The sequence below is a fragment of the Ursus maritimus genome, unplaced genomic scaffold, assembly GCF_017311325.1.
Source record: "Ursus maritimus isolate PB19 unplaced genomic scaffold, ASM1731132v1 scaffold_26, whole genome shotgun sequence".
Classification (NCBI taxonomy): Eukaryota; Metazoa; Chordata; class Mammalia; order Carnivora; family Ursidae; genus Ursus; species Ursus maritimus.
In genome coordinates, this window is record NW_024425119.1 from 31028243 (window position 1) to 31055342 (window position 27100).

A 27100-nucleotide genomic window follows, 5' to 3' on the forward strand; every position below is an offset into this window, starting at 1 on the left:
CAGCTAGTGCCAGAGGCTGGGGCCCCATCACAGCTGCCACTGGAAAAACAAGGGTTTCTAGGACTTTGCCGTAGAAGCACCGAGTTCTCCTCCCTCCACCTCATGCCTGAGTTCATATGCTCGGTGGGGTCCGGGTAAACGTGGAACCCGAGCTGAAAGAAAGTCTGAGAGATGTGGTCTTTGCTTTTCCCAAATCCAACACACACGAAAACATATTAAAAAGGGTTTGGAGTCATATTATCGGCCATATATGCTGTAGCGCACATTTGTCACTATTTTTGTCTGGCAAAAATGCCCCACGATACTGTACTTCACAAATTCTAGGATGCGCACTTTTCTTCACAATTAAATATCTCTGAAATCAGATGCTTCGGACACTCACTGGCTTCTTAGGTTCCCCCCATTTCAGAGACACCCAAAGGGGAAAGTAAATGCTCAGCAGGTGTTGGCTGTTACAATCGTTAACCTCATTAAAAAGAGGCGAGATTAATGGCAGCTGTGACATTTTACAGTTCGTTCGGCATCTCATTATGGTTAGAAAATAGGATAAATAACTCTTATTTTTGTACCATGAGGTTCATGCAGAGCAATCCATACATTTTATATCTGTGATTTGCAAACACCGACTCCCAGGCATCAGTACCTGCACAATGACTGGCCAATCAAATCCCCAACAACACAGCAATAATACAACCTATTCTGAGGCTAAAGAGAATTTGAACTGATTTTGAAGAAGGCATAGGCATTCCTTAAGAAAAATTACAAACAGCAGCACAGAACGACGTGTTACACGTTGATGACTTCAGTAAATTTTATAAAAGATTCCGTATCGGCTGGGAAATAAACAAATGTGGACATAGTGAATATGCAAAACATTGTCATTACTCTTTAGCTAAAGTATGAAGATGGATTTGAAAGAAGACAGAAATGTCATCTTTCCTAAAAAGAAGACATCATTCTCAGGGGATATGGCGTATATTTAATACGTAGTGAGGAGTAATCCATTTTTAAATTTTAGAAGCACTATTTTAACTGCTTTAAGAGTTATTCTTGGGGCACCTGGGAGGTTCAGCCAGTTAAGCAACCGACTCGATCTCAGCTCAGGTCTTGATCTCAGGGTTGTGAGTTCAAGCTCTGCGTTGGGCTCCACTGGGTGTGGAGCCTACTTAGAAAAAAAAAAAAGTTACTGTAAACCTTTCTGGGTGGGATCTTTAAAGATGAGCTGTGGGAATTCACAGAGCCTGGATAGACAAAACCCGACTTGTATATGCCTCCCTGGACGGGTCTAATTGAAAAGCAAAGGAGTTGCTCCTGGAACACTGGGCCTCTTTTGAAGTTCCTTGGCTGAAAGCAGCCAGATTCTAATTACGGCTCAAGGTTCTCACCTAGGGAGTAAATGTTTACATTTTAAGGAAAAACAGGTACCTGTGGTGGTCATGTACTTCACAAACTCCTTGGCTCCTCGCCCTTATCGCACGCTGCCCCATATATTATTGTCCTAACCACTAAGGTTACACTTTCTTCCTTGCTTTGCACTTGCACCGGGTGAACTGGTACGACCCCAATAAAAGTGGAGACAAAGCTTGGCTCGAAGCCTTTCGCCACTAGAGCATCTGGTCCCCAGGCCTCTCCTTTCTCCTCCTAAGTTTTCTGGAGTCACCTTTTCATTCGCCATCTCAGGGTTTGCTGGCCAAACCTGACAATGAACAGGATTTTCTGCTGGCTGGCAAACTAGCCCCCGTACAAGGAAGCCAAGGACAGACTGAGACAGGAGAGGCAGGCCGCTCCAGACTGGTAGGTGGCAGGGTCAACAAGCAAGGGGATTTATTTACGAGGCTTGTGTCCCACGGCCGCAAGATAAGTAGATCTCCACACCTGCCTGCCAGAACCTTAAAAGTTTACACAGAGGCCTTACCTGGGTTCGGTCTTCAATACCATGTAGATAGTCTCAACAACACTTTACTCCCTCAAGGCTATGTCCTTGAAACAGAGAAACAGTTCTGGCGGTGGGAACGTGGGCAGAACATACATTCCAAGGACTGGGGAGCGGGTGAGCAGCCTCTGATTGCCCGGATCTAGCTCCCGGGTCAACTGGAGGTCACGGCCTCTCAGTGACTTCCCCCAACATCTTTCAGAAGGTAGTCTTTAAAGAGGACTGCCTCTTTTACATATTCATTTGAATTATTTGTATCAGATCAACTGTAGCTGAGCCTCCAGCCTTTTAAAAGGTAAAAGAGACACTAGGCTTTGTGTTCTGTGCAAACACAGAGCTCAGGATCGTGTAACAGACCTCTGATTGGACTCGCAGTCAGGGTCAGGTGCCTCCGGTAGAGCTGAAGACTCCCAAACCTTCCCTGTCAGAGCACTGACCAATCTGTGATGTAAGTGCTGGATTTATTCTCTCTCCACTCAGAGGGCAAGCGTAAACTCAGTCTTGTTACTTTTTTGTCCCTAGTACCCAGTCTCAGGCATGCTCAATAAACATTTATTGAATAAATTAACTATCAAATGAGTGGTTGAGCAATAGTCCTGTGAAAAGAAACACTCCAGGAATACTGAAATTCAAAATGGTCCTAAAAATGTCTCTCAGGTCTTGTCATAGTATTTTCCTCCAGAAAAGGAGACAAAATTACAAAACAGCTGAATTCCTCTTTACAGGAAAATCCCTTCTTGAAAATTAAAGAAATGCATATTTCATTGTGAAATATAGCACACATAAAGAGAAATATACGAACAGTTTAACATAGGACCCAGTGGAGAACTAGAACATTTCTAGGACCCCAGACGCATGGCCACACCCCCTCTACACTCTCAACTCACCTCCTGCCAATATCTGCCAGTCACCACCCTTTATTTCTTCTTTAATAACCAAATGCCTAAATTATAAGGTTTGATTTAATTCCCTAAATAGTGAGTTTCCTTGGTTCATCAAGATTAGGTTATGATTCAAAGTTTTCAAGAATATTTCATGCCTAGTGAGCAAAAACAGGAATGCATATGAAGTGCTGGATAACAAAAAAAATGTCTTTCCTTATATCACACACAGAAAAAACAAAGTTTTACAAACACTAACCATTTTCATACAATTAGAAAAAGAACAAAAGAATGAAAACAATTCAGAGCAACACGTTTATTGAAGCCCTTGCTAAGCTTTCATTTACAAGCAAATATACTTGGGGAAAAAATCACAAGACAATATTTTCAAATGTTATACCATCTACATAAAAATTAAACTTGCAGAATTTACAAATTAATATTCTGAGCAGACAAATTATACATCCTTTTGCAAAATCCAATCTACAGCATTTAAAAATTCATACAGTTACAATGTAAGACATTCTCTCTTTACAGTCTACGTATTTACATAGCTTTTCCCACTGCCGATGATAGAGTTCTCATCATAACTACCAAGGTTTGCAAACACAGTGTATTTAAAATATATTTAGCAGCATATAAAAAAATTAGATAAAGGGGAAAGGAAATACTACTATTAAATAAAAATGAAATTAAAAGGTGATAATAGAAACAACTCCATAGGAAAATAGATCAAAATATATTTCTGTTAGGACATTGAAAATGTCATCACAGAATGTATGCACAGCACTAATAAAACAATTTAACAGCATTTTAGTCCTGAGCACTGAATATAGCACAGCTGTAAAACTTTGGTCAATACAAGTAAACATCAACATTGAACACAAACTGTTTAACATTCTTTGTTAGAAGAAGGTCAATTCCACCTTAGGAAAAATCATCAATAATATTCTCCTATCTTATTTTTTTTCCCATTATATTAAAAGAGCTTTGAAATTTGGGAACCTTCTATAGACTGATATAAATACCAGACAAATGGACCACAATCTGATTAACATTCCCGATATGTTTAAATATATAAATCATCTGAACAGACTATACAATGAGTTACTAATGAGTTACATTGTATTCCAGGTGTTTCCTGACTGTCACAAAAGCAGACATCTTATAATTCAAATAATTTTAAGGTGTTTTTTATAGCTAGGGACAAAAATCCAGCCACAATAAAAGTGTGAATCAAGCAGTATACCAATTAAAGGATATATATGTATTGGCGGATATTAAAATTAAGCACACAGGCTAGTACGCAATTTTATTACAATACCATTTATAATCAGCAGCTGGATTCAGATATATTTTCCAGTTAATCCCATTCATAAGTTTTTGCCTAATAAATACAGGGCAACATTTCATAATGAACGTACAGAGTATGATCACAGTATTCAGTTTATGACTATCTTCATTCATGTTTAATTACTGGCAATATCTTCCCCCAGATCTCCTGTGTCAGAGATCTGGCCATCTTGCAAATTGCGAGCCTTCCAAATTCTCACAGTTCGATCACTACAAAACAAATTAAAAATAAACATGTGAAAAGAGGCAGAAAGACAAAGAAATAGCTCTTAGAATTATTTACTGTGAAAACATTTTTGAAGAGGACTTCAATAGATGTAAGTAAAAATACACATTGTCCCATACGTATATCAAACAGATAACCCATAATAATGATATTAAAAACAGTTCATATTGTCAAGGACTTACTATATGGCAGGCATGGTTACTATGTCCCCTTTAAATATAAATATATTCAATTCTCTTTAACTACCACAGAGATAGATAATGCTATTATCCCCTTTGTATTGATGAGCAAATTGAGATCCAGAGAGGTTAAGTAATTTGCTCGATATCACAAAGCATGTGATAGAACCAAGATTTCAACCTAGTCAGTCTGGTTCTAGGGCCCCACCTCCTAATCACTACAACGGATCTACACGCATTGTTTCAAAAAACAACACATGATACAACACTGGTCACAGATCTTCAGGCACAAGAGCCCACAGTTAGGTTACAATCAGGCTTCTGGGAAGGGAAGAGTTAGGCCAGGGTTTCCGGGGAGCTGGTAAATATGGCAACAGTTAGGAAGAGTTACCCTCAGGTGAAATCAGCGTAAGCCCACAGGAAAAGCAGGAGTCTACTGAGAAGTGGACTGATACTCCACTATCATGGAACACAGAAGACTCAGAGTGTTTCTGAGAAAACCTGTTTTTGTTCACCCAGCATGTGGGTACTGGGGAGTGGTCATTAAACCATCATATTTCTTACTGTGTCTCTCCTAGCTTTAAGGGAGTGTTACTTTTCTCCAATTATCTAATAAACTCGCAGCCAAAAGAAAGAGTTTCCATAGAATTTCATAGTTAAAAGGCACTTCAGAGATGACGCAGTCCATTTCAAGGATAAACAGAGTTTAGTTACGTGTCCAATGTAACATAGTAAAGGGCAGAGGTGAGCCTAGGATCCAGGCTTTCTAGTATCTAATCAGTAATCTCTGTTCTCCCTAAGAGTTCTTATCACAAGCAAACAAGAAACCTTTTTTTTTTTTTTTTGCATGTATTCGAGATGACAGATGTTAACTAAATTTATTGTGGTAATCATTTCACAATATACATAAGTCAAATCATTATGCTGTGTACCTTAAACTCATACAACGTTATATGCCAATTATATCTCAATAAAACTGGGGAAAAATAGTAATCTTCTCACCAACCCTCACAGTATATGTACACTGATAACAGCAAGGGGATATGTTCATTCATCCACCCATTCATTTATTCAACCATCCGTTCAACAAATGTTGATAACTTGCTGTGTTCCAGGCACTATTCAGGTGCTTGAGACAATTTAAAATCAAACAAGCAAACAAACAAATAACAAAACCTTCTTCCACTGTAGATTATACATTCTAACAAGAGGAGACAGTGCCTGCGAAGCACTTAGAACAATGCCTGGCAAATACTAAGCACTATACAAGTGTGTGCTAATTGACAAATAAATAAGTAGAACTAATCTGAAAATAGCCTTTCTGATTTTATTGGCCGTTTTCCTAATTTTTTTTTAAAGATTTTATTTATTTATTTGACAGAGAGAGGGGCAGCGAGAGAGGGAACACAAGCAGGGGGAGTGGGAGAGGGAGAAGCAGGCCTCCCACTGAACAGGGAGCCCGATGCGGGGCTCAATCCCAGAACGTTGGGATCATGACTTGAGCCAAAGGCAGATGCCCAACGACTGAGCGACCCAGGTGCCCCACTTTCCTTATTATTAAATTACACAGTAAACATATTTGCATCTGGTGTACCACGGGCAAACTGAGAAAAAGTTCAGTTCTTCAAAAGTAAGACTATACTGTGGAAGAGAGGTGTTACAGTAACATCACACTTCACCCACCAGATCTCAGTGACATACAATACTTTCAGAGTCTTACACTGAGTGTCCCACAGCTTTAAGGGGTATTGTTATTTCCAGTAAATTATCAAAGACACTGCAAGTTTCCAAGAGAATAAACAAAAGTGGTGAGTCTTAAGAAAGTAATACATTTTGAAATAACATCAATAAAGCACCAAAGGTAAGTACCTTAGAAAAACACAAAATAAATCAGCTTTGAAGTACTTTAGAGCTACGAGAAAGTAAATCCAAGTGAAAAGAGGGATTCAAGGAAAATAGCACCAATAATAAGAGATGACATAGAAATATAGCAGAGGTTTCAAAATAAAGTCAGGGTAATCGTGCATTTAGGATAGATGAATCAAGAAAGTGCTCTGATTAAATTAAGCGTAAAAATGGCAAAAGGAGATTTTCAAGGTAGATATTCATAGGACATTATATTTTATTTGAATGAGACCAACAGCTCACATTAGAGTATATATGCTTTCCTTGCCAAAGTACTTACATACATATTATGACATTTTTATGGTCATAACATCTTCTCCACTTCCTTCAAGCATCTTAAACGTCACTTCTTCAGTGAGGCCTTCACAAACCACCCTATTGTGTGACCTCCTCCCCATGATACTCTCTTCCTCGTTCCCTGCTTTATTTTTCTCCATAGTACTTATCACTATGTAACGTATTTTAGTTATTTATTTTCTTTTCTTCTACTTCAAATGAAACTGGGGGTCTGTTTTGTTCACAGCTCTTCCCAAGAGTCTGGAACAGTGCCTGACATATTGGGAGACTCATCATGAATGGAAAAATAAGCAAATGAACCCCATCAACCCAGCCTCCCTAAGAGGGAGGAAGCAGATATTATTATTAAGTACTTATACAGCTGATCCTTGAACAACACGGGTTTGAACTGCGAGGGTCCACTTTCACATGGATATTTTCGATGAACACAGCATAGCACTGTAAGTGTATTTTCTCTTCCTTATGATTTTCTTAATAACATTTTCTTTCCTCTACCTTCCTTTACTGTAAGAATATAGTATATAATACAGATAACATACAAAATATGTGTTAACTGACTAATTGTACTATTGGTAAGGCTTCCAGTCAACAGTAAGTTATTAGCAGTTTAGTTTTGGGGGAGTCAAAGTTATACCTGGATTTTCAACTATTCAGGGGTTAGTGCCCCCTAAGCCTGCATGGTCCAAGGGTCAACTGTACTTTACAGAGAGGTAGAAGAGGAACAAAGAGATTTTTTAAATGATTTATTCTAAATGTGAAGAATGGCAAGTATGGTCTTTATGGAAAAAAATCTTTAAAAATTAGTCACCTATAAATGATTTTTTTAAAATTAGAATCACCAGGGGAAGATCTGGCAGCAGAGTTCCTAGGATAAGCAGAGTCCTGACACAGAAGTAACACTATTCTCATGTTTTCTGGGGATTAAACTCAGTGTCCAAAGTGCACATCAGAAAATATAAATAAGAGAGCTGAAATAGAATGATTGTAATAAAAGAAGGGTTTTTACATGTTTTGTTTCCAGACATTTACAACTTACAATATTTATTAAATCTGAACACAAACAACCAATACAGAGAAAAATCACACAGGAAAAACTTACTCGGCTGCAGTAAAAATGTGGGTGGAATTGACACATATGGCATTGATAGGACTATCATGACCCTTCATCTCTCCGACTGGCACAAAAGTATCCATGTTCCAAAGCTTCAGAATGCCTCCTCTGCAGCCACTGAGCAGAACCGGGTGCCCTGGCACCACTCCTAGGGCACAGACCCAATCCTTATGGGCATTTGGAACTTGCTGAGAGAAAAAAAGAGAAATCAGCAGTTTAAGAGGAACCTTCCAAAATGACATTTTCACACCAAAGTTACAAACATTTTTGTTGACAAAACAATATTTGGAACACTGAATGGCCTGGAAACTATAAAAATCATTTTCTATCCAATCATTCTTAGTGACTTAAAGAAATAAATTTGCAATTTGCTTCCAAATTGTCTCCGTTATTATCAGTGTTATCAATATTACAGACCTATAATGTTAAAAATCTTACAGACACAGAAAGTACACAGAATTTTTCACATCACATTCTCTTCATGGGAGTTAAGTATCTCACCTTTCTCTAAAATGAATTTAATTCAACAGGTTTGAAAACTACAGCCTGGTATGTGCACTATAAAGAATGCCTCATAAAATCATTGCCTTCAACCTTTGGTAGAAAACATGGAGGCTTGAGGCTTTTTGGAGAAGACTAGAGTTAACATATATTTCATAATGAATAAACAGTAATTAAAAGCTCAAACTATATGACTATCTTTGAGTGTAAATATATTTATATGAATAATAAAAAAGTCACAACCATGCATGTATATCTATAAAAGATCTTTAATGCAATAAATGCATCTATTGCCAAGTCTGTTCCACTGACATGCATGCTACTTGTTCATTTTGTTTTCACCTATTCTTATCTAGAAGGTATTATTAAATATTGAACGTTGCCCTTCTCATAATTAGTAACTCTAGTGGCTGAAGAAGAAACACTCTTTAAGAGGCACTTCGAGTTCTTACACAGACTACTGGTAGCTCTGAGTACCCACTCCAGCCCATGAAAGGTTTTTGCATTACCTGCAGAAGGTCTTTTTGAGCTAAGTCCCATTTCTTGATTCCATTATCTCTGGACCCACTAAACAGGTTATCCCCTTGTATGGTTAGCGCTTCAATGCCATCATAATGAGGGGGCTCAAAATTGTGGGTGGGACTCACAGTTCCCAGAGCCCCTTCAGTTACATCGAACATCTAAAAAAGAGAGAGAAAGCAGACATCCTATTTAACTTACAAATAAACACCTATATGTGTTCATACACAGAAACACATACACATGTATATTAACCAGATGTGACTTGTTTTGTTCCAATATTTTACTAAATTAACCTGGTATGAATGACTCAGGAGGAACCCGGGCCCTATTTTCACATTATTTTTTCTTAATCTCACATGCTTATGTGTCTGTAGGCTTTTAAGAAAGGCAACCAATTTTTTCATGTCTGAGTATATAAATGATATGTTCAAGAATACAAATACTACATATCAATCCACTTGAAAGTCAGAGAAATGATATGGCTGTTATTTAAACACTATTAGATAGCTCTGCAATCCCGGTGGTCATCTCAAATTTCCCAAAGTTGCTATTCAAAACCTCCCACCCCCCTCAGTTGCCCTCATCTCTCTTAGCTGTTGATTTCCTGAAAAGGCTAGCATGATCAAAAATAAACTTTTTGGGCTCTTCCCTCTATCCCAAAAGTTTCCTTTTATCTTTGAACATTCTCTTACCCTTCCCTTCTTTTCAGATGCCAAAGTGTGCTTACTGCTTCCCAAGGTTCACATCACTGATGTGGTTCTAACTGTTCCTACCACCTTCATCAATTACCACCACTTCCCTCTTCACACTTTCCCTCTCCACTGGGGCCTGCTTCCTAAGCAGACAGGCATACTCAAGTCTACCAAATACAAAACCCTCTTCCTTTAACCATTCTATTTTCATGTCACCAACTCATTTCTCATCTCTTAATCTCAGATTATGAAAACAATATTTATTCTTTTCCTATCTCTCTATTACTGTATCCTCTTTTTATTCCTAATTGGTTCTTAAGGAATTCCCAAGGCTGAGTCCTAGCAACCTTTCTCTCCTTTGGCCATGCCAGCTACTCTAACCCCTCAAACACCTGCTTCTATTCGAATGGCTCCCAAACCTGCATGTCTTAACTTACACTGAGCTCTAGACTTGCCTTTCAAATGGCCTACTCACCTACATGAGGATGACTTCTATTACTTAGTATCTCAAATTTAACATTTCTAGAACCAAACTGTGCCTCTTCCCTTATCTGCTTATTTCATAAGATCTAAAGACCATAATAAATTCAGTATAAAAGATGGTGACAGTGAGACTTATGCATTAGTTGGATGACTGAGCCAAAGATCTTTAAAATCCCTCCCAAATTATCTTCTATGAAAAATGAGAATACATGATTGAATAATAAGACAATAAAATCAGAAACTATGAGTGAGGAAAAGATCATGAAGAAAAAGTAAAGGATAGAAATGGGAAAAAAGAAAACTGATTAAGAGAAAAGGGTTCTAGGTGCATCTGAATACTTCAAATCTATCATTTAATAGAAGAATATAATTCAACTCTATAATACACACTTTGATGTAATGATCCTTGGAGCCAGTGATGATTAGATCTTGTCCATTAGAAATCTGATCTACGGTAAGGCACATAACAGGGCCTAGGTGTCCTGTTAACTTTCCTGTAGACTGAAACCTTTAAAAAGAAAGAAAAATAATTTTGTTTGAAAATATTTCTTAATGTGCTGAGGCTAAGCCTCAACATAAATAATCTATATTCTTTGATGAAACTGTTCACTAATTTTCTTTTTTATTTTAGCTCTGCCTCTCTGCAACTCTCTTTAAATTCAAAGTCAAAAAATGGCCAAACTAACCTATTCTATGATTGAAGTGTGAGTAGTCCTAAATAAGTTATTCCAAAGTACTAATGTCATTCAGACGGTAAACAAAAAGGCAGCAAAACTTGCTAAAGACTAACTTTAAATCCAACCTATTAAGGTAAATCCTTAATCTGTTAAATGTCCAAATATGTTATAAATATATGACCAAGGTCCAATTTAGAATTTGATTAAGACAACTGTTATCACATATAACTACACAATCAATAATATAGAAAAAGACTACTTTATAGCAAATACATATATTCTCACATACACACACACACACATGTATGTACACCCATCATATACACACATACACAGACATATATACACCTATGCACAAAAACATGTGTATATGTGTGTCAGAAAGTAGGCGGTCTATTTCATCAGTTATTATAAAGATTGGAAATGACCAGGATATATAGGTAAGTCAGAAAAATGTATGATATCAATTGTCAGGGGTTAACAATGAACCTTTGTCTCACAGTCCTACCTCAATCAAGCTGCTGGAATACAGAGATATATTTAACTTATAGAATATTAGTTCTAGAAAACTATTCTCTTACTTTGTTACAATAAATCTCCATTTAGTCATGTTGCTGAAATCAAGCAGATTTCAAAGAACCTAACTTCTCAGCAAAAATAGAAAGTGTAAAGATTTTGAAAAGCTGGTATCTTTTCTGCCTCATGTCATGACTTTGAGTGTCTTCTTCCATGGTGCTCTATGAGTCAAGTTTTAATATCTTCAAGAATAAACTAAGTACTCATCTCTTTTCTCATTTTCTTAAACAAGCACTATGTTCAATTTTCTACATTCTATTTCTAAAACACAAGACTGTGTTTCTTCTCTCTTTCTCTCTCATCTATTTACCTATAAATTATGTTTATTAAACTTTCTCAGTCATGTGTTAAAACATTACAAGTTATAACTAGTAATTTGCAGTTTCCAAACTACCCATCACTCAGTATCCTGTAATTGCCTGTTTAGGGGCCATTAACCTCCATTACAACAGGAGCCCTAAGAAGGTAGATACCACATTTGTCTTGCACAGTCTTTATTTCCAGAACCTACCATAGTCTTGGTGCAGTGCCTGCTAGAATCGATGTTGAAAAAATACTTAACTAACAAATGAATATTCCCTTGCCACCAAAATTTTAAGAACTAGAAAAGAAGCTAACATAAACACTCAACTGAAGGATAAAAGCTCATATTTCACAGTAAATAAAAAACAAATCAGAGATGTAATGCTTTAGATTTCAACTTATCATTTTTTACCCATTTTGATCTTAACACTTTATCTTTTCTATATATTTTATATTCACAAAAATCCTATAAGGATTTATGCCCAAATTTGTTAATTAAGTTTATAAACTGAAAATTTTGAAATATAAGATCTTTAAGTGATGCTGCCCCAAAAATAACTCTTTCAAAGGTCCTAGTGAAACTAGAATGAGAATCTTGATCTCTTCCTAGTAAAGAACACAAACTGTAGATGATTATTAAGAGAGGTTATTTTCCTTCATATACTTTTTTTCTATCAGTAGAGATTAAAAGAAAGGAAAATTGTGAGTTTGCTAATAAGGACAGAAGAGACATTTAGGGGTATTGGGCCAAATAGAAAAGCGTATGACTTTATATTAACTTCTGGGGTTATAAAAATTAGATTTCATATGCACCAATACATTATTAATATCTGAAAACTCTATTTGCCATATAGAAGAAATACATTTTCTTAAAAATTCTACCTTTTAAGATCCCACATTCTGACAGCATTTCCAGATGCTGCATAGAGGAAAGTGCCCGTTGGGTTTAGAGCAATTTGATTTATCTGGTTTTCTCCAGAAGGAATAGCTACTGTCCGGCTGGTACTTGCAGAACAGGCATCTCCAAGAGTAACTTGACCTGAAGATCTTAACAGAGACACAACAAAGGAACAAAGTCACATTTCTGGGCAAGAGTTCAGCTTAGGGTTCCTTGAATTCCTAGGAAACTGGCTGTAGGCAAACAAGGTCTGTGTCTTCTGGTCACCATGTCAACTGTTCCAAGCACAGAACCTCACACACACATACCTGGCACTTATAAACACATTTGATGAGGAAGGGGATAAATGAATGACTAAAACAAGATGATATGGCTTAAAATTCTTAGTTTGTAAGTCTCGTATAATGCTAGGAATTCCAAGCCCTGAGTTAGGAATGACCAGAACATCATTCAAAAAAGATTAGAGGTCAAAGATTTAAAAAATAAATAAATAAAATAAATAAAAAAAACCAAAAACCACAACAAATGATACCATGCTACACAGGTAACTAGTTTTCCTGCAGCTTCCAGAAGCCCCCACCCCACCCCCAAGGGGCCAGGCCTTCCAGTACTCCTTTTGCCCGTAAGAATTGCCTTCTGAATTAAAGACACGAAGGATTTTTCAAACCATTCTCAGTTTTAGTTTACTCTAACTCAATCATACATGGAGTCTACCATGTGCTAACGACTTAAACATTTCTATTTCCTCAGATAAATTCTAAGTGATAAATATATTCTTAAATCCTGCAACATTTTCTTAGTTAACATCTAAAATATCAAGTTATAATTAATCTTTTTAAATTTGACTTTAGTGTGTCAGCTAGACTGGCAGATTTCTAAGATACGGTGTTCCTTTTCCTATAAAATTTCCCTCAAGAGACTTGTATTCAGTACAGTAAATAATGAGTAGTCCTCAAAATACAAATTAGGACTTATGTTAATAACCCCTACTCTACAAATTACATTTTCTATGTTCCTTTGCTTATTTAAACCAAGAGTTCACCCCTATTTTAATTGTGTAAAACAGTTCATCAATCTTATAGCAAAAAGAATCATTATTTGCTCTACATTTTAAAGACACAGATGATGACACAGAAAATAAACTCATCCTCTAATAGTCCAGCCTAACCCACAGTTATGCAATTGGTGTTCACACAAAAGCAGTCTAGGTCCTAAAACAAACAAACAAAAAAACCTCCCAGTTATTCAATACCTGCTAATTAAAGGTTACAACTACTTCTTAACTGCTTACTATGGTAATTTAGCCATTTTTCCAAGGAGCAGTATTCATTTGAAGCAAGTAATGTAAATCATTTAACTCCATCAAGGAATAAATACTATGAACGTGCAATACCTTGATATTTGGGAGGGAGGGAGGAAATATGAAATGTATACTTAGTCACAGATCAAATATGACTCATTCCTTCCTGTTTAATACCAGGCTCTTTTTTTAATTTAAATTCAATTAGCCAACATATGGTACATCATTAGTTTCAGATATAGAGGTCAATAATTCATCAGTTGCATATAACACACAGTGCTCATCACATCACGTGCCCTCCTTAATGCCCATCACCCAATTACCCCATCCCTCCAACCACCTCCCCTCCAGCAACCCTCAGTTTGTTTCCTGTAGTTAAGTCTCTCATGGTTTTCTCCCTCTCTATTACTTTGCATTTAATTTTCCCTCCCTTCCCCTACGATCCTCTGCACTGTTTCTTACATTCTACCTATGAGTGAAGCCATATGATAATTGTCTTTCTCTGACTGACTTATTTCACTCAGCATAATACTATCCAGCTCCACCCATGTCGATGTATATGGTAAGTATTCATCCTTTCTGATGGCTGAACAATATTCCATTGTGGATATAGATATAGATATATGTATATATCTAGATATATACACAACATATATATACTACATCTTCTTTATCCATTCATCCATCAATGGACATATGGGCTCTTTCCACAGGTTGGCTATTGTAGACATTGCTCCTATAAACATTGGGGTGCAGGTGCCCCGTCGGATCACTACATTTGTATCTTTGGGGTAAATACCTAGTAGTGCAATTGGTGGGTTGTAGGGTAGCTCTGTTTTTAACGTTTGAGGAAGCTCCATACTGTTTTCCAGAGTGGCTGCACCAGCTTGCATTCCCACCAACAGTGTAAGAGGTTACCCCTTTCTCTGCATCCTCTCCAACATTTGTTGTTTCTGGACTTGTTAATTTTAGCCATTCGGACTGATGTGAGGTGGTATCTTATCGTAGTTTTGATTTGTATTTCCCTGATGCCAAGTGATATTGAGCATTTTTTCCTGTGTTTGTTGGCCATTTGTATGTCTTCTTTGCAGAAATGTTTGTTCATGTCTTCTGCCCATTTCTTGACTGGATTATTGGTTTTGGGAGTGTTGAGTTTGATAAATTCTTTATAGATCTTGGATACTAGACTTTATATGCTATGTCATTTGCAAATATCTTCTTTCATCTAAGGTTGCCTTTTAGTTTTGTTGATGGTTTCCTTTGCTGTGCAAAAGCTTTTTATCTCGACAAAGTCCCAATAGTTCATTTTGCTTTTGTTTCCCTTGCCTTTGGAGACAAATCTAGCAAGAAAAGAAGTTGCTGCAGCCAAGGTCACAGAGGTTGCTGCCTAGGTTCTCCTCTAGGATTTTAATGGATTCCTTCTCACATTAAGGTCTTTCATCCATTTTGAGTTTGTGTATGATATAAGAAAATGGTCTGGTTTTATTCTTCTACATGTGGCTGTTTAATTTTCCCAATACCATTTGTGGAAGAGACTGTCCTTTTTCCATCGGATATTCTTTCCTGCTTTGTCAAAAATTAGTTGACACTGAGTTGAGGGTCCATTTCTGGGTTCACTATTCTGTTCCACTGATCTATGTGTCTGTTTTTGTGTGAATACCGTACTGTCTTGATGATCACAGCCTTGTAACATAGCTTGAAGTTGGGCATCATGATGCCACCAGCTTTAGTTTTCTTTTTCAACATTCCTCTGGCTATTCAAGGTCTTTTCTGGTTCCATACAAATTTTAGGATTATTTGTTCCAGCTCTGTGAAAAATGTCAATGGTGTTTTGATAGGGATTACACTGAATGTGTAGATTGCTCTGGGTAGCATAGAAATTTTAACAATATTTATTCATCCAATCCATGAGCATGGAATGTTTTTTCCATTTCTTTGTGTCTTCCTCAATTTCTTTCCCAAGTGTTCTATAGTTTCTAGAGTACAAATCCTTTTCCTCTTTGGTTAGGTTTATTCCTAGGTATCTTATGGTTTGGGGTGCAACTGTAAATGGGATCAATTCCTTAATTTCTCTTTCTTCTGCCTCATTGTTGGTATATAGAAATGCAACTGATTTCTGTGCATTGATTTTATATCCTGCCACTTTGCTGAATTCCTGCATGAGTTCTAGCAATTTTGGGGTGGAGTCTTTTGGGCTTTCCACATAAAGTATCATGTCATCTGTGAAGAGTGAGGGTTTGACTTCTTCTTTGCTATTCTGATGCCTTTTATTTCTTTTTGTTGTCTGACTGCTGAAGCTTGGACTTCTGGTACTATGTTGAACAACAGAGGTGCGAGTGGGCATCCCTGTCATGTTTCTGACCATAGAGGAAAAGCTCTGTTTTTCCCCATTGAAAATGATATCCGCTGTGGGCTTTTCAGAGCTGGTTTTTATGATATTGAGGTATGTCTCTTTATCCCTATACTTAAAGAGTTTTAATCAAGAAAGGATGCTGTATTTTGTCAAATGCTTTTTCTGCATCAGTTGAGAGGATCATATGGTTCTTGTCTTTCTCTTATTAATGTGATCTATCACATTGATGGATTTGCAAATGCTGAACCACACTCGCATCCCAGGTATAAATCCCACTTGGTCGTGGTGAATAATCCTTTTAATGTATTTTTGGATCCTATTGGCTAGTATCCTGGTGAGAGTATTTTGGCATCTATACTCATCAGGGATATTGGTCTGTAATTCTCCTTTTAATGGGGTCTTTGGTTTTGGGATTAAAGAAATGCTGGCCTCATAGAACGAGTTTGGAAGTTTTTCTTCCATTCCTATTTTTTTGAAACAGCTTCGGAAGAATAGGTATTAGTTCTTATTTTGCTTCTTGGGAGATTTTTGATTACTGTTTCAATTTCTTTGCTGATTATGGGTCTGTTCAGGTTTTTTACTTCTTCCTGCCACAGTTTTGGTAGTTTATAAGTTTCTAGGAATGCATCCATTTCTTCCAGATTGCCTAATTTGTTGGCATATAGTTGCTCATAATATGTTCTTAAAATTGTTTGTATTTCATTGGTGTTGGTCATTATCTTTCCCTTTTCATTAATGATTTTATTATTTTGGGTCCTTTCTCTTTTCTTTTTGATAAGTCTGGCTAGGTGTTTATTGATCTTATTAATTCTTTCAAAGAACCATCTCCTAGTTTTACTGATCTGTTCTACTGTTCTTGGTTTCTATTTCATTGATTTCTGCTCTAATCTTTATTATTTCTTATCTCCTGCTTGGTTTAGGCTCTATTTGCTGTTCTTTCTCCAGTTCCTTTAGGTGTAAGGTTAGGTTGTGTATTTGAGACTTTTCTAGTTTCTTGAGAAAGGCTTGAATTGCTGTACACTCTCCTCTTAGGACTGCTTTTGCTGCATCCCAAAGGTTTTGAACAGTTGTGTTTTCATTTTCATTTGTTTCCATGATTTTTAAAAATTCTTCTTTAATTTCCTGGTTGACCCATTCATTTCTTAGTAGGATGTTCTTTAACCTCCAAGTATTTAAGTTCCTTCCAAACTTCCTCTTGTGATTAAGTTCAAGTTTCAAAGTATTGTGGTCTGAAAATATGCAGGGAATGATCCCAATCTTTTGGTACCTGTGGAGACATGATCTGTGACCCAGTATGTGATCTATTCTGGAGAATGTTCCATGTGCACTCGAAAAGAATGTGCATTCTGTTGCTTTAGGATGGAATGCTCTAAATATATCTGTGAAGTCCATCTGGTCTAGCGTGTCATTCAAAGCCTTGTTTCCTTGTTGATCTCCTATTTAGATATCTGTCTATTGTTGTGAGTGAGCTGTTAAAGTCCCCTACTATTATTCTATTATTACTCATGTGTTTCTTTAATTTTGTTATTAATTGGTTTATATAATTGTCTGCTCCCAAGTTAGGAGCATAAATATTTATAATTGTTAGATTTTCTTATTGGACAGACCCTTTAAGTATGATATAATGTCCTCTTCATCTCTTAACTAGTCTTTGGTTTAAAATCTAATTTGTCTGATATAAGGATTGCTACCCCAGCTTTCTTTTGATGTCCATTAATATGATAGATGGTTCTCCACCCCCTCACTTTCAGTCTGGAAGTGTCTTTGGGTCTAAAATGTGTCTCTTGTAGACAGCATATTGATAGGTCTTGCTTTTTTATTCAGTCTGAGACCCTGTGTCTTTTGATTGGAGCCTTTAGTCCATTTACATTCAGAGTAACTACAGAAAGATATGAATTTAGTGCCATTGTATTACCTATAAAATCACTGTTTCTGTGTGTTGTCTCTGTTCTTTTCAGGTCTGTGTTACTTTTGGGATCTCTCTTTATCTACAGGATCCCCTTTAATATTTCCTGCAGAGCTGGTTTAGTGACCACAAATTCTTTTAGTTTCTGTATGTCCTGGAAGCTCTTTATCTCTCCTTCCATTCTGAATGACAGCCTTGCTGGATATAGTATTCTTGGCTTCATGTTTTTCTCATTTAGTACCCTGAATATATCATGCCAGCCCTTTCTGTCCTGCCAGGTGTCTGTGAATAGGTCTTCTACTCTTGTAGGTCTAATGTTCCTACTCTTGTAGGTTAAAGACTTCTTGTCTCAAGCTGCTTTCAGGATTTTCTCTTTGTCCCTGAAATTTGCAAGCTTCACTATTATATGTTGGGGTGTTGATCTATTTTTATCGATTTTGAGGGGGGTTCTCTGTGCCTCCTGGACTTGAATGCCTGTTTTCTTACCCAGATTAGGGAAGTTCTCAGCCATAATTTGCTCAAATATAGCTTCTGACCCCCCCCCTTCCTCTTCCTCTGGGACTCTAATAATCCTGTTTTGCTTCATGGTATCGCTGATCTCTCGAATCCTCCCTTCATGGTCCAGTAATTGTTTATCTCTCTTTTGCTCAGTTTCCTTATTCTCCATAATTTTATCTTCTATAACACTTATTCTCTCTTTTGCCTCATTTATCCTAGAAGTAAGAGCCTGCATTGTTGATTGCGTCTCAGCAATACCCTTTTTGATTTCAACCTGGTTAGATCTTAGTTCTTTTATTTCTTCAGAAAGGGATTCTCTAGTGTCTTATATGTTTTTTTCAAGCCCAGCTAGTATCCTTAAAATTGTTGTTCTGATTTCTAGCTCTGAGATTTCATTAATATCCATACTTATTAAGTCTCTAGCATTAAGTACTGTCTCTTGTTCTTTTTTCTGGGAATTTTTCCTTCTGGTCATTTTGTCCAGAGAAGAATAGATAAATGAGAAAACAAAAAAGAGACAAAAAATAAAAATATCAACCACAACCCCAGTGAAATATACACTAGACAAATCAGAAGAGATCAGACAGCAAAAAAAGAAAAATAAAGGGAAAAAAGAATATAATCAAACAGGTACACAGAACAGGGTGACACACTTGGCCTGGGGGTATTTTGGTCTGTTTGTTAGAAGACACTTGATCCCAAACTTGTAAAGAAAGAAAAACATATATATACAAAGATAAAATTGAATACAGTGAAAGGAAGCCAAAAATGAAGAATATATTTATAAAATGTAAATGTAAAGATGAAAATTAAAAGACTTAAAAAAAGTTGATAAAATAAGAAACTAGTTGAAAAGGAAAAAAAAAGACAAAAAGAAATTTTTAGACTGAGAGACTAAAGAATCATGAAAAAAGACCTCTAATTCTATATACTACTTTCCCCCCCATGCTGGAGTTTTTCAGTTCTGTGTGATCCATAAACTTGTTTTCAGCCTGTTGTTCCTGCTGGTCTTCTGAGGGAGGGGCGTGCTGCACTGATTCTCAGGTGTCTTTGCCTGGGAGGAGTTGTAACACCCTGGCCAGAGCTCCAGGCTCAGTGTAAGCTGCTCTGGGCTGCTCTATGTGGCCTTTGTTCCCTGAAAGCTTTCCACACAGCTTTAGAGGAAGAAAATAAAAATGGCAGCACCCTGATCTCCAGCCCTGGAGCTGAAAGATCACGACCCCCACTCTTCAGTGAACCCTCAGGGAAAAGCAGTCAATCACTTTTGTGTGCATCAAGCTCTGCAGACTTCTGCCGTGCACACCCTCTCAGATCCTCCCGGGGAAAAAGGAGGGTCACCCAGGTTCTGCCACTTGCAGGGCCCCAGCTAGGACAGCAGTCACCCAGTTGTGCAGTGGTTTGCAGTTTATGGCAAACTGAGCAGAGAGCCCACTTCCCAGGCTCGCGCACCTTGCCAGCTTCTCTGCTCTAATGCTTGGGAACTCTGCCGACTTGGGCACCCCCACTCTTTCTGTGACCCCAGGGATCCTGAGACCACACTGTCCTACCTAGGATTCTGCCCCAGTTCACCACCTGAGAACCCTCACGGGAGCAGACTTCTAAACATTCCAACTTTGTGTGCTCTGTAGCCAGCTTATGGAGGCTCTCTCCCACTGTGGTTTTATCTTCTGATATATCCCCTCAGATTTACTTCTCCACACCTCCTACCTTGCAAAAAGTGGTCTCTTTTCTATTTGTAGAAGTCCAGTAATTCTTTTCTTAGATCTCAGGTTGAACTCATACGTATTCAGAATGATTTGATAGATATCTAGCTGAATTCAAGGGACCAGATGAAATGAGGTTCCCTGCACTTCCACCATCTTTCCTCCTCACATTTCTACTAGGCTCTTGAATTACATTTTCTCAGTAGTTTTCCCCCTTATATTATCTACATTCTTACTTTAACATCCTTTCAGAAGCAGACAGGTAAAAATAAATAAAAATTTCATATATGTTGTACAATAAGAACTATTTGCCCCTTATGCTATTTGTCTTTAAATTACTTACGTCAGTGTTCGAATGCACTTTGCTGAATCTCTGATATCCCACACCTTAATATAAGATGTGGACACAGTGAAGACCAAACTTGTGTAATTACAGTATTTTACAGATACGACATTGTTGGGATGACTCCCCAATGACATTATCTCCTGCCCAGTCACCAGATTCCATACTTTACAAGTACGATCTATAACAAACAAGAAAAGGAAAATACTGTTAATATGAACTACATTAGGTTCACTTAACAATAAAAATCACAGGTTGGCATAACCTCTCCCTTCTCTGAAACCCCAAAACTCTTAGTCCTTAACTCTTCAAAGCATTTATAGTTGATTTCTAGTTGCCTGCAATTATACCAAAGGGGTTAAGAGTGCAGTTTGGAGATGAGTAGACATGGGTTTCCAACCGTGGTTCTTCCACTTACTACTAAGTTTATCTGGGAAAATTATTTCATTTCTTAAATTCTTAGTTTCTTCATCTGTAAAATTAGGATGCAACATGTATCTCACTGGGGTTACCATGAGAATTAAATGAGATGTAATTTGGATAGTGTTTAGCATAGTCTCTGACATATAGTTAAGTGCACAAGTAATGGTGGTTGCTATGTCTTATTCTCTTTACCACAATGTACATCGTAATGACCTTTGGTCAATTTTTATATAACCTGCATTGCTAAGTGCAGGGCCTTGTATGCATTAAGTGCTCAGTTACTGAAGGGGGAAATACCCTCTCAACATTCTATTCATATAATATCAACAGAGGTCTGACTTTCTTCCCAACTGTGCAATGATTTTGTATAATTCAGGAGTTGAACCAGATTATCTCTCAGATTCTTATGGGTCTTAAGCAGTTCAACTGTTTTTTTAAAGCCTGTTAAAAATGTAATCATTTTTTTAAAAACTCTGTTAACTATCCACATGAAACAACTACCAGCACCTTTTGATCCAGTGAAGAGGAGATCATCAGTAGAATCCACACAGAGCACAGCTTTTGTGTGCCCTTCAGCTATGTGAATGCACTGCAGTGGAGAAGTCCTGATTCCTTTTGAAGCAGGGAATGGGTTGATTATGCCCCTGAGATGGGGGAAAAAACAAGATTTACTTCAGTAGCTACATCATGGGACTAATTTTATTTCCCCCTGACTTTATGAAGTCTCTCTAAGTAATTAATAATAAAATTCAGACTGCTCCCTTATCTCTTTTTAAAGGAAAAGGACACAGAGACAAAATGTGAAATGTAATGGACTGCATCAACTAATTAGGCATTAGCCAGCAGGTGCATTCTACAAAGAGCAAAGCCTACAGTACATTGGACCTTCTTACTAATAAGTTCTTCTCTTCAAAGTTAAATGAAGCAATATTGGGAGCTGTTTGATTGTAGTGAATTCTGACAAATAAGAAAGGAAAAATGATGGACAACTGGAAGGTGTGATTCTCTGTCATGCTTTTTGATTCTAGGTCAAAAAGAACATTCTGGGGAAAGTATAACACATATCACTTAAAATACTGAAAAAATAGATTTCAAATGAATTTGAAAAAAGATAGGAATGATTGCATACACAGGAATTCTAAAGGGAGAATAGCCCCAAACTATCAAAAAATTAAAGAAAAAACTCTTAACAGTCTCAAAGACGATTTAAAAAAAAGAATGAGACTTTAAAAGTACAGTGAGGCTCCTTAGGGAGCTTTCTCATAAATTTAATATTTCTAGAGATTCTGCTTTATGCCAGTAGACTACATACTATGGAAATATAAAGGAGTTTAAGACAGGACCTGAACTGAAATAGTTGTGTTGAGAAGACTAAGTCAATGTGTCTTTGCTCACAGAAGGAAGAAAAGTTATTATGTTGAAATACGTTCATTATATAAGACAGCTGGCAATAATATCAAAACAAATAATAAAGATAAAATAAAAGATGTTTACATCTTCTTTTGATGGGGGGGGCAGAGGGAGAGGGAGAATCGTAACCAGGCTCCATGCCCAGTGCAGAGCCCAATGCAGGGCTCAATCTCACAACCCTGAGATCATGACCTGAGCCGAAATCAAGAGTTGGACACTTAACCGACTAACCCATGGGCCCTTCTATCTTCTTAACAAAAAAGAACAATTTTCAAGATGCAATGGGCAGAAATGATTAAGAAGAAATATAAGCCCAAGATAAGTTAGAACTGACAATAGAGTTATCCAATGAATTCAAGTATTTCTGTTTTTTAAGTCATTATATCCATTTTAAAAGGATACACCATTATGGAGGCAAAAATCATAGTTGGTACTGATAAAGGGGACAAAACACGTAGACTCAAATTTCCAAAAAGCAGAGGGGAAATAGTGGATTTCAGAAATTACAGATGGGTAAAACTTCTTGTTGAGTCTCACAAAAGAAAATATTAAACAAATCATTATAAACACTTAAAAATACATGCTCATCAGTAAGAGATAACACTAATCTCATGGGGGAAGTTCTCTGTAGGCTTAATAGCAAGTTAGGGGAATGTCATATTCACAATACATGTTGACTCCAAAAAGGTCCATACAATAAGCCTTTCAAATGATATCCTTGTGGATATGGTAGGTAAGTACAGAACTGTTGTAGTAGGGTAGTTCCATCAGTGGCCAAAGAGGCACACCTAAGGACTCAATGTTCCTATCAATTTGGAAGGACATCTTCAATATCTAGTCAATGTTTCCTTAGCACTGAAGACAGAGATGGCATATTTATTAAACTGATATATTAAAGAGCTGGATACTGTATTGTATTGTCTAGGAAAATGACAAAAAAATTTATTTACTTTAAGTACCTACTTAACACTAAAATAATCACTGGATACAATTTAAAGATAAAATTAAAGTAGAAGATAGAAAAGACTTAATAGTAGCTTAGATTTAGGGGTGCTTGGGTGGCTCAGTTGGTTAAACCTCTACCTTCGGCTCAGGTCATGATCCCAAGGTCTTTGGATCAAGTCCTACATTAGGCTCTGTGCTCAGCCCAGAGTCTGCTTGTCCCTCTCCCTCAGCTGCTCCCCACTACTTATGTGCTCTCACTCTCTCTCTCTCTCTCAAGTAAACAAATAAAATCTTTTAAAAAAAATTGTAGGCTAGATTTAAAAAGCTAACGAGGTCATTATGTTAAGTGAAATAAGACAGAGAAAGATAAATGCCATATGATCTCCCTTATACGTGCAATCTAAAAAATATGTATTAAAAAAAAAAAAACTTATAGATAGAACAAACTGGCTAATTGCCAGATGTGGGGGGTAGGGGATAGGAGAAATGACTGTATTGTTTTCTGGGTTTATTTTAGTTTAAATAAATTGAAATAAATAAATACATACATAGCTAAAGAGATTTTTTAATTGAATACAAGATCAATGAATCAACAATTTATGGTTCCTCTATCAACACTTTCAATAACTTGCTCAAAAGAAGTAAATATTTCAGGAGAAAGAATGTAATAGAGCTACTATATTCTGCTAAGGCCACATCTGAAAGGAAGTTGAGTTCTAGATGCCAGATTTCAGGAACATTGAGAAATTGGAGACTTCCCAAAGCAGAGGAAGCAGAACGAAGGATCTATAGACTATGTCATGTAAGGAGCAGATGATGAAACTAGACCTACTGAACTGATAAGAATATATTCATTGGACAGAAGATACAAGAGCAGGTTAAGGGCTGAATATTAAAAGAGCTGTCATACACACAGAAAGAAGTGTGGGGATTAATTCAATTAATTAATTCCAGAAGAATTAATTCTGGCAGAGCTCAAGAGGGCCGATGAATAGAAATGTAAATTTAAGCTCAGGACTAAAAAAACAAACAAACATTATTTTTAAGGTCTAGTTATAATGATTTCAAAAAGTGAAAGTTGTTCATCATCATTAGAAATGACACCAGGAATTATTATCACTGGATATATAAGTACAAAGCCCAAAGTATTATTTGCATACATGTGTCAATGTGAGATTCTTGAAATTCATGCTCAGTAACTTGTTTGTAATCTAAGAAGTTAACCAAATTAAAACGGAAATGGAAGCCAAGCCTCCCCAAAAGTCTGAATCTCCATTTTGAAATCCTGTTGATGTGAGGTCACATCTATGAACTGAAGCCACAGAATTAGAACTATAGCTTCAAATGTTCAAGAGAGTGATCTCATGCACAGTCAACTGCTACTGTTACCTCTCAAACAGAAAATATGCATGTATATTCCAACGAGCTGATCATACAGAAAAAAATTCATGTTAACAGTCTAAGACATAACAGTCCATCATGTCAAACGATGAAATATTACAAAAGTGACTATTTGCCCCCAGTGACTTATGTATGGCGCTGCCACTGTGAGATTGCTCTTTTTCATTTTTACATGTTTTAATATCATTGATTATTCAGACTTCTGAAGGAAAATCATCTCAACCTTAAATATAGCATTTTACTACGACACTGAAAAATGCTCTCCAGTATTCACAATATTAGCACTAATATTTTATAGAGATTACCTTACACCAAAGAAAATTTTTAAAAATACAGAAATGGAAAACATACATCCACGGTATTTCTTTCAATATTAAAATTAATCTATTCACATTCTGAAATACAGAAATCAACTTTAAAATAGTTTAAGTTAAGATTAAATATTGCAAAGTTGTATAACAAACTGGTCTGAAGGAAAAAAATGCTTATTTTTGTTCCATGCAAATCAGTAAAGTCTTGTATTACTATAAATGAGATTAATTTCCTCTGCCTACCTTCTGGAGGATCTACTGATGATCAGCAAAATGGCCATAAACAGGGGAAACAAGTGCAAAAAGAGAGGAGACAAAATGATAAATGGAAAGCGGAAATGACAGAAAGAGAGAAATTAAGGATCCAAAAAAAAAAAAAAAAACCCATAACATAAAAAATTCAACATTTGTTATTTTTAAAACAGAATCTGCAAAAAAATATTTATTATTTTAGAAAAACTCCTTTACTTTTGATTTCTTCTTATATTTTAGGTATCATAGTATCTTCCCCCCCGCCCAGCATATCTTTTTTTCAGGTTTTCACAAAACCTTCCATAAACTTTTTACTTATAATCACTAAACCAACCAAAAAAATACCTATTTACCTCCCACACTTTGAAGGATCGAAAACATTTAATCACTGAGGAACAATGAAATCAATATTCATAGAACTTAATTTCTTTCCAATAAAAGATTTAGAATATAGACAGAAAACAAACATCACAACTTTCTGTGCTATTATACCAAAAAAAAGTTTGCCACTGCTTTGTCTACAAGGTATGACATATTAAACATATTAAAATTAATATGTTTAAAAATATTAGTGTGTTTATATGGCTTACAACAAGTTATGCATACAGAAGTGAGATATGCCTATAGTTTCTAGGAAGGCATCTTAGAACATCAGTGAAATGCCAGAATGTAGGAAAGATAGCAAGAAAGTACCTGTGTACCTCCGACAGAGAGGAATCACTTTCATCAGACCTACAGTGAAAGAGTTAGAATTATGAGGAGAAAGAACACAGAGGTCAATAGGTAAAGATACTGAGATTGAACTGAAAACCAACAGTATGAATAACAGAAATATAGCAAATATTTCCTTTATAGAGAATGCCCTGCTTTTCTATTTGCACTGGATATCTGCAAATTCAAAGTACAGCTATATCTGGTAAAATATTTGATTCTTATGTTTTCTACTAAGACTTTGAGGACAGAAACTTTCTATTACTGATCCAGAGAAAACCTATCAATCCTCACTTCTAAAATTTAGGCCCTGAAGAGCAACAATATCAAGCAAGTAAAATATATCACCTCAAGATTCTTCCTATTTAATTTGATTAGTACTAGAAAATTTTTCTCATTTAAACAGCTATTAATGAATTTTATCCATCTTGATAATTACTTTGGACTTAGATTCTAATGTGGAAGTTACACAAATACATTTTATGTTTGCACGCAAAGCAAATCACTCAAAATGCAATAACCTTTGATTCTGACTTATCTCAAAAATATGGAGTTCTCCCTGACGAGGGAATCCCTCAGTAACACAGGACTTTAGTAGGATTTTAAAAATAGGTGAGCCACTCCTGTCAGTCCTACCCTGAAACCTCCAAGAATGGCAATAAGTCAAGTTATTATGAAAATCTATCCAGTTTGTATAGCAGGCTTGTGAAGAAGGAGGACAGAGTGAAAGCTGACATGGAATATAACCAGAAACAATGTGTGGGATCTGCTTCTAGCTGAGATATGCTAGTCTCAAAAAAGAGTCCGAAAGAAAATGATTCAAAAGGTAGGTGAGTCTTTGAAAGTGTAATCAGTTATTCTGAGTTTTAGCATATAGAGATAACAACAGAGTCAAATTATCGGTAGCTTATAAAATATGTCTGTAGAAAATATAAAACTATGACTAGATTGTCAAGATTATCAAAAGACTGACAGAAAATGTTATGCCTGTGAATGTAAGGCAGATA

At 36.5% G+C, this 27100-nt stretch overlaps 1 protein-coding gene across 1 annotated transcript in view; it reads right to left on the reverse strand.

Annotated features, from left to right (window-relative positions):
- Window positions 1-3115: 3115 nt before the first annotated feature.
- Window positions 3116-27100, reverse strand: part of KIF21A (kinesin family member 21A) — a 160814-nt gene continuing 136829 nt past the window's right edge. The window contains exons 30-38 of the mRNA XM_040642334.1: window positions 26076-26114; window positions 25374-25388; window positions 21571-21707; window positions 20641-20821; window positions 12522-12686; window positions 10474-10591; window positions 8896-9066; window positions 7874-8073; window positions 3116-4377 (exon numbers count right to left, since the gene is read on the reverse strand). Of these exons, the coding sequence (XP_040498268.1) occupies window positions 4284-4377; window positions 7874-8073; window positions 8896-9066; window positions 10474-10591; window positions 12522-12686; window positions 20641-20821; window positions 21571-21707; window positions 25374-25388; window positions 26076-26114 (1120 nt within the window). The 3' untranslated portion in view covers window positions 3116-4283. The remainder of the gene's footprint in view (window positions 4378-7873; window positions 8074-8895; window positions 9067-10473; window positions 10592-12521; window positions 12687-20640; window positions 20822-21570; window positions 21708-25373; window positions 25389-26075; window positions 26115-27100) is intronic.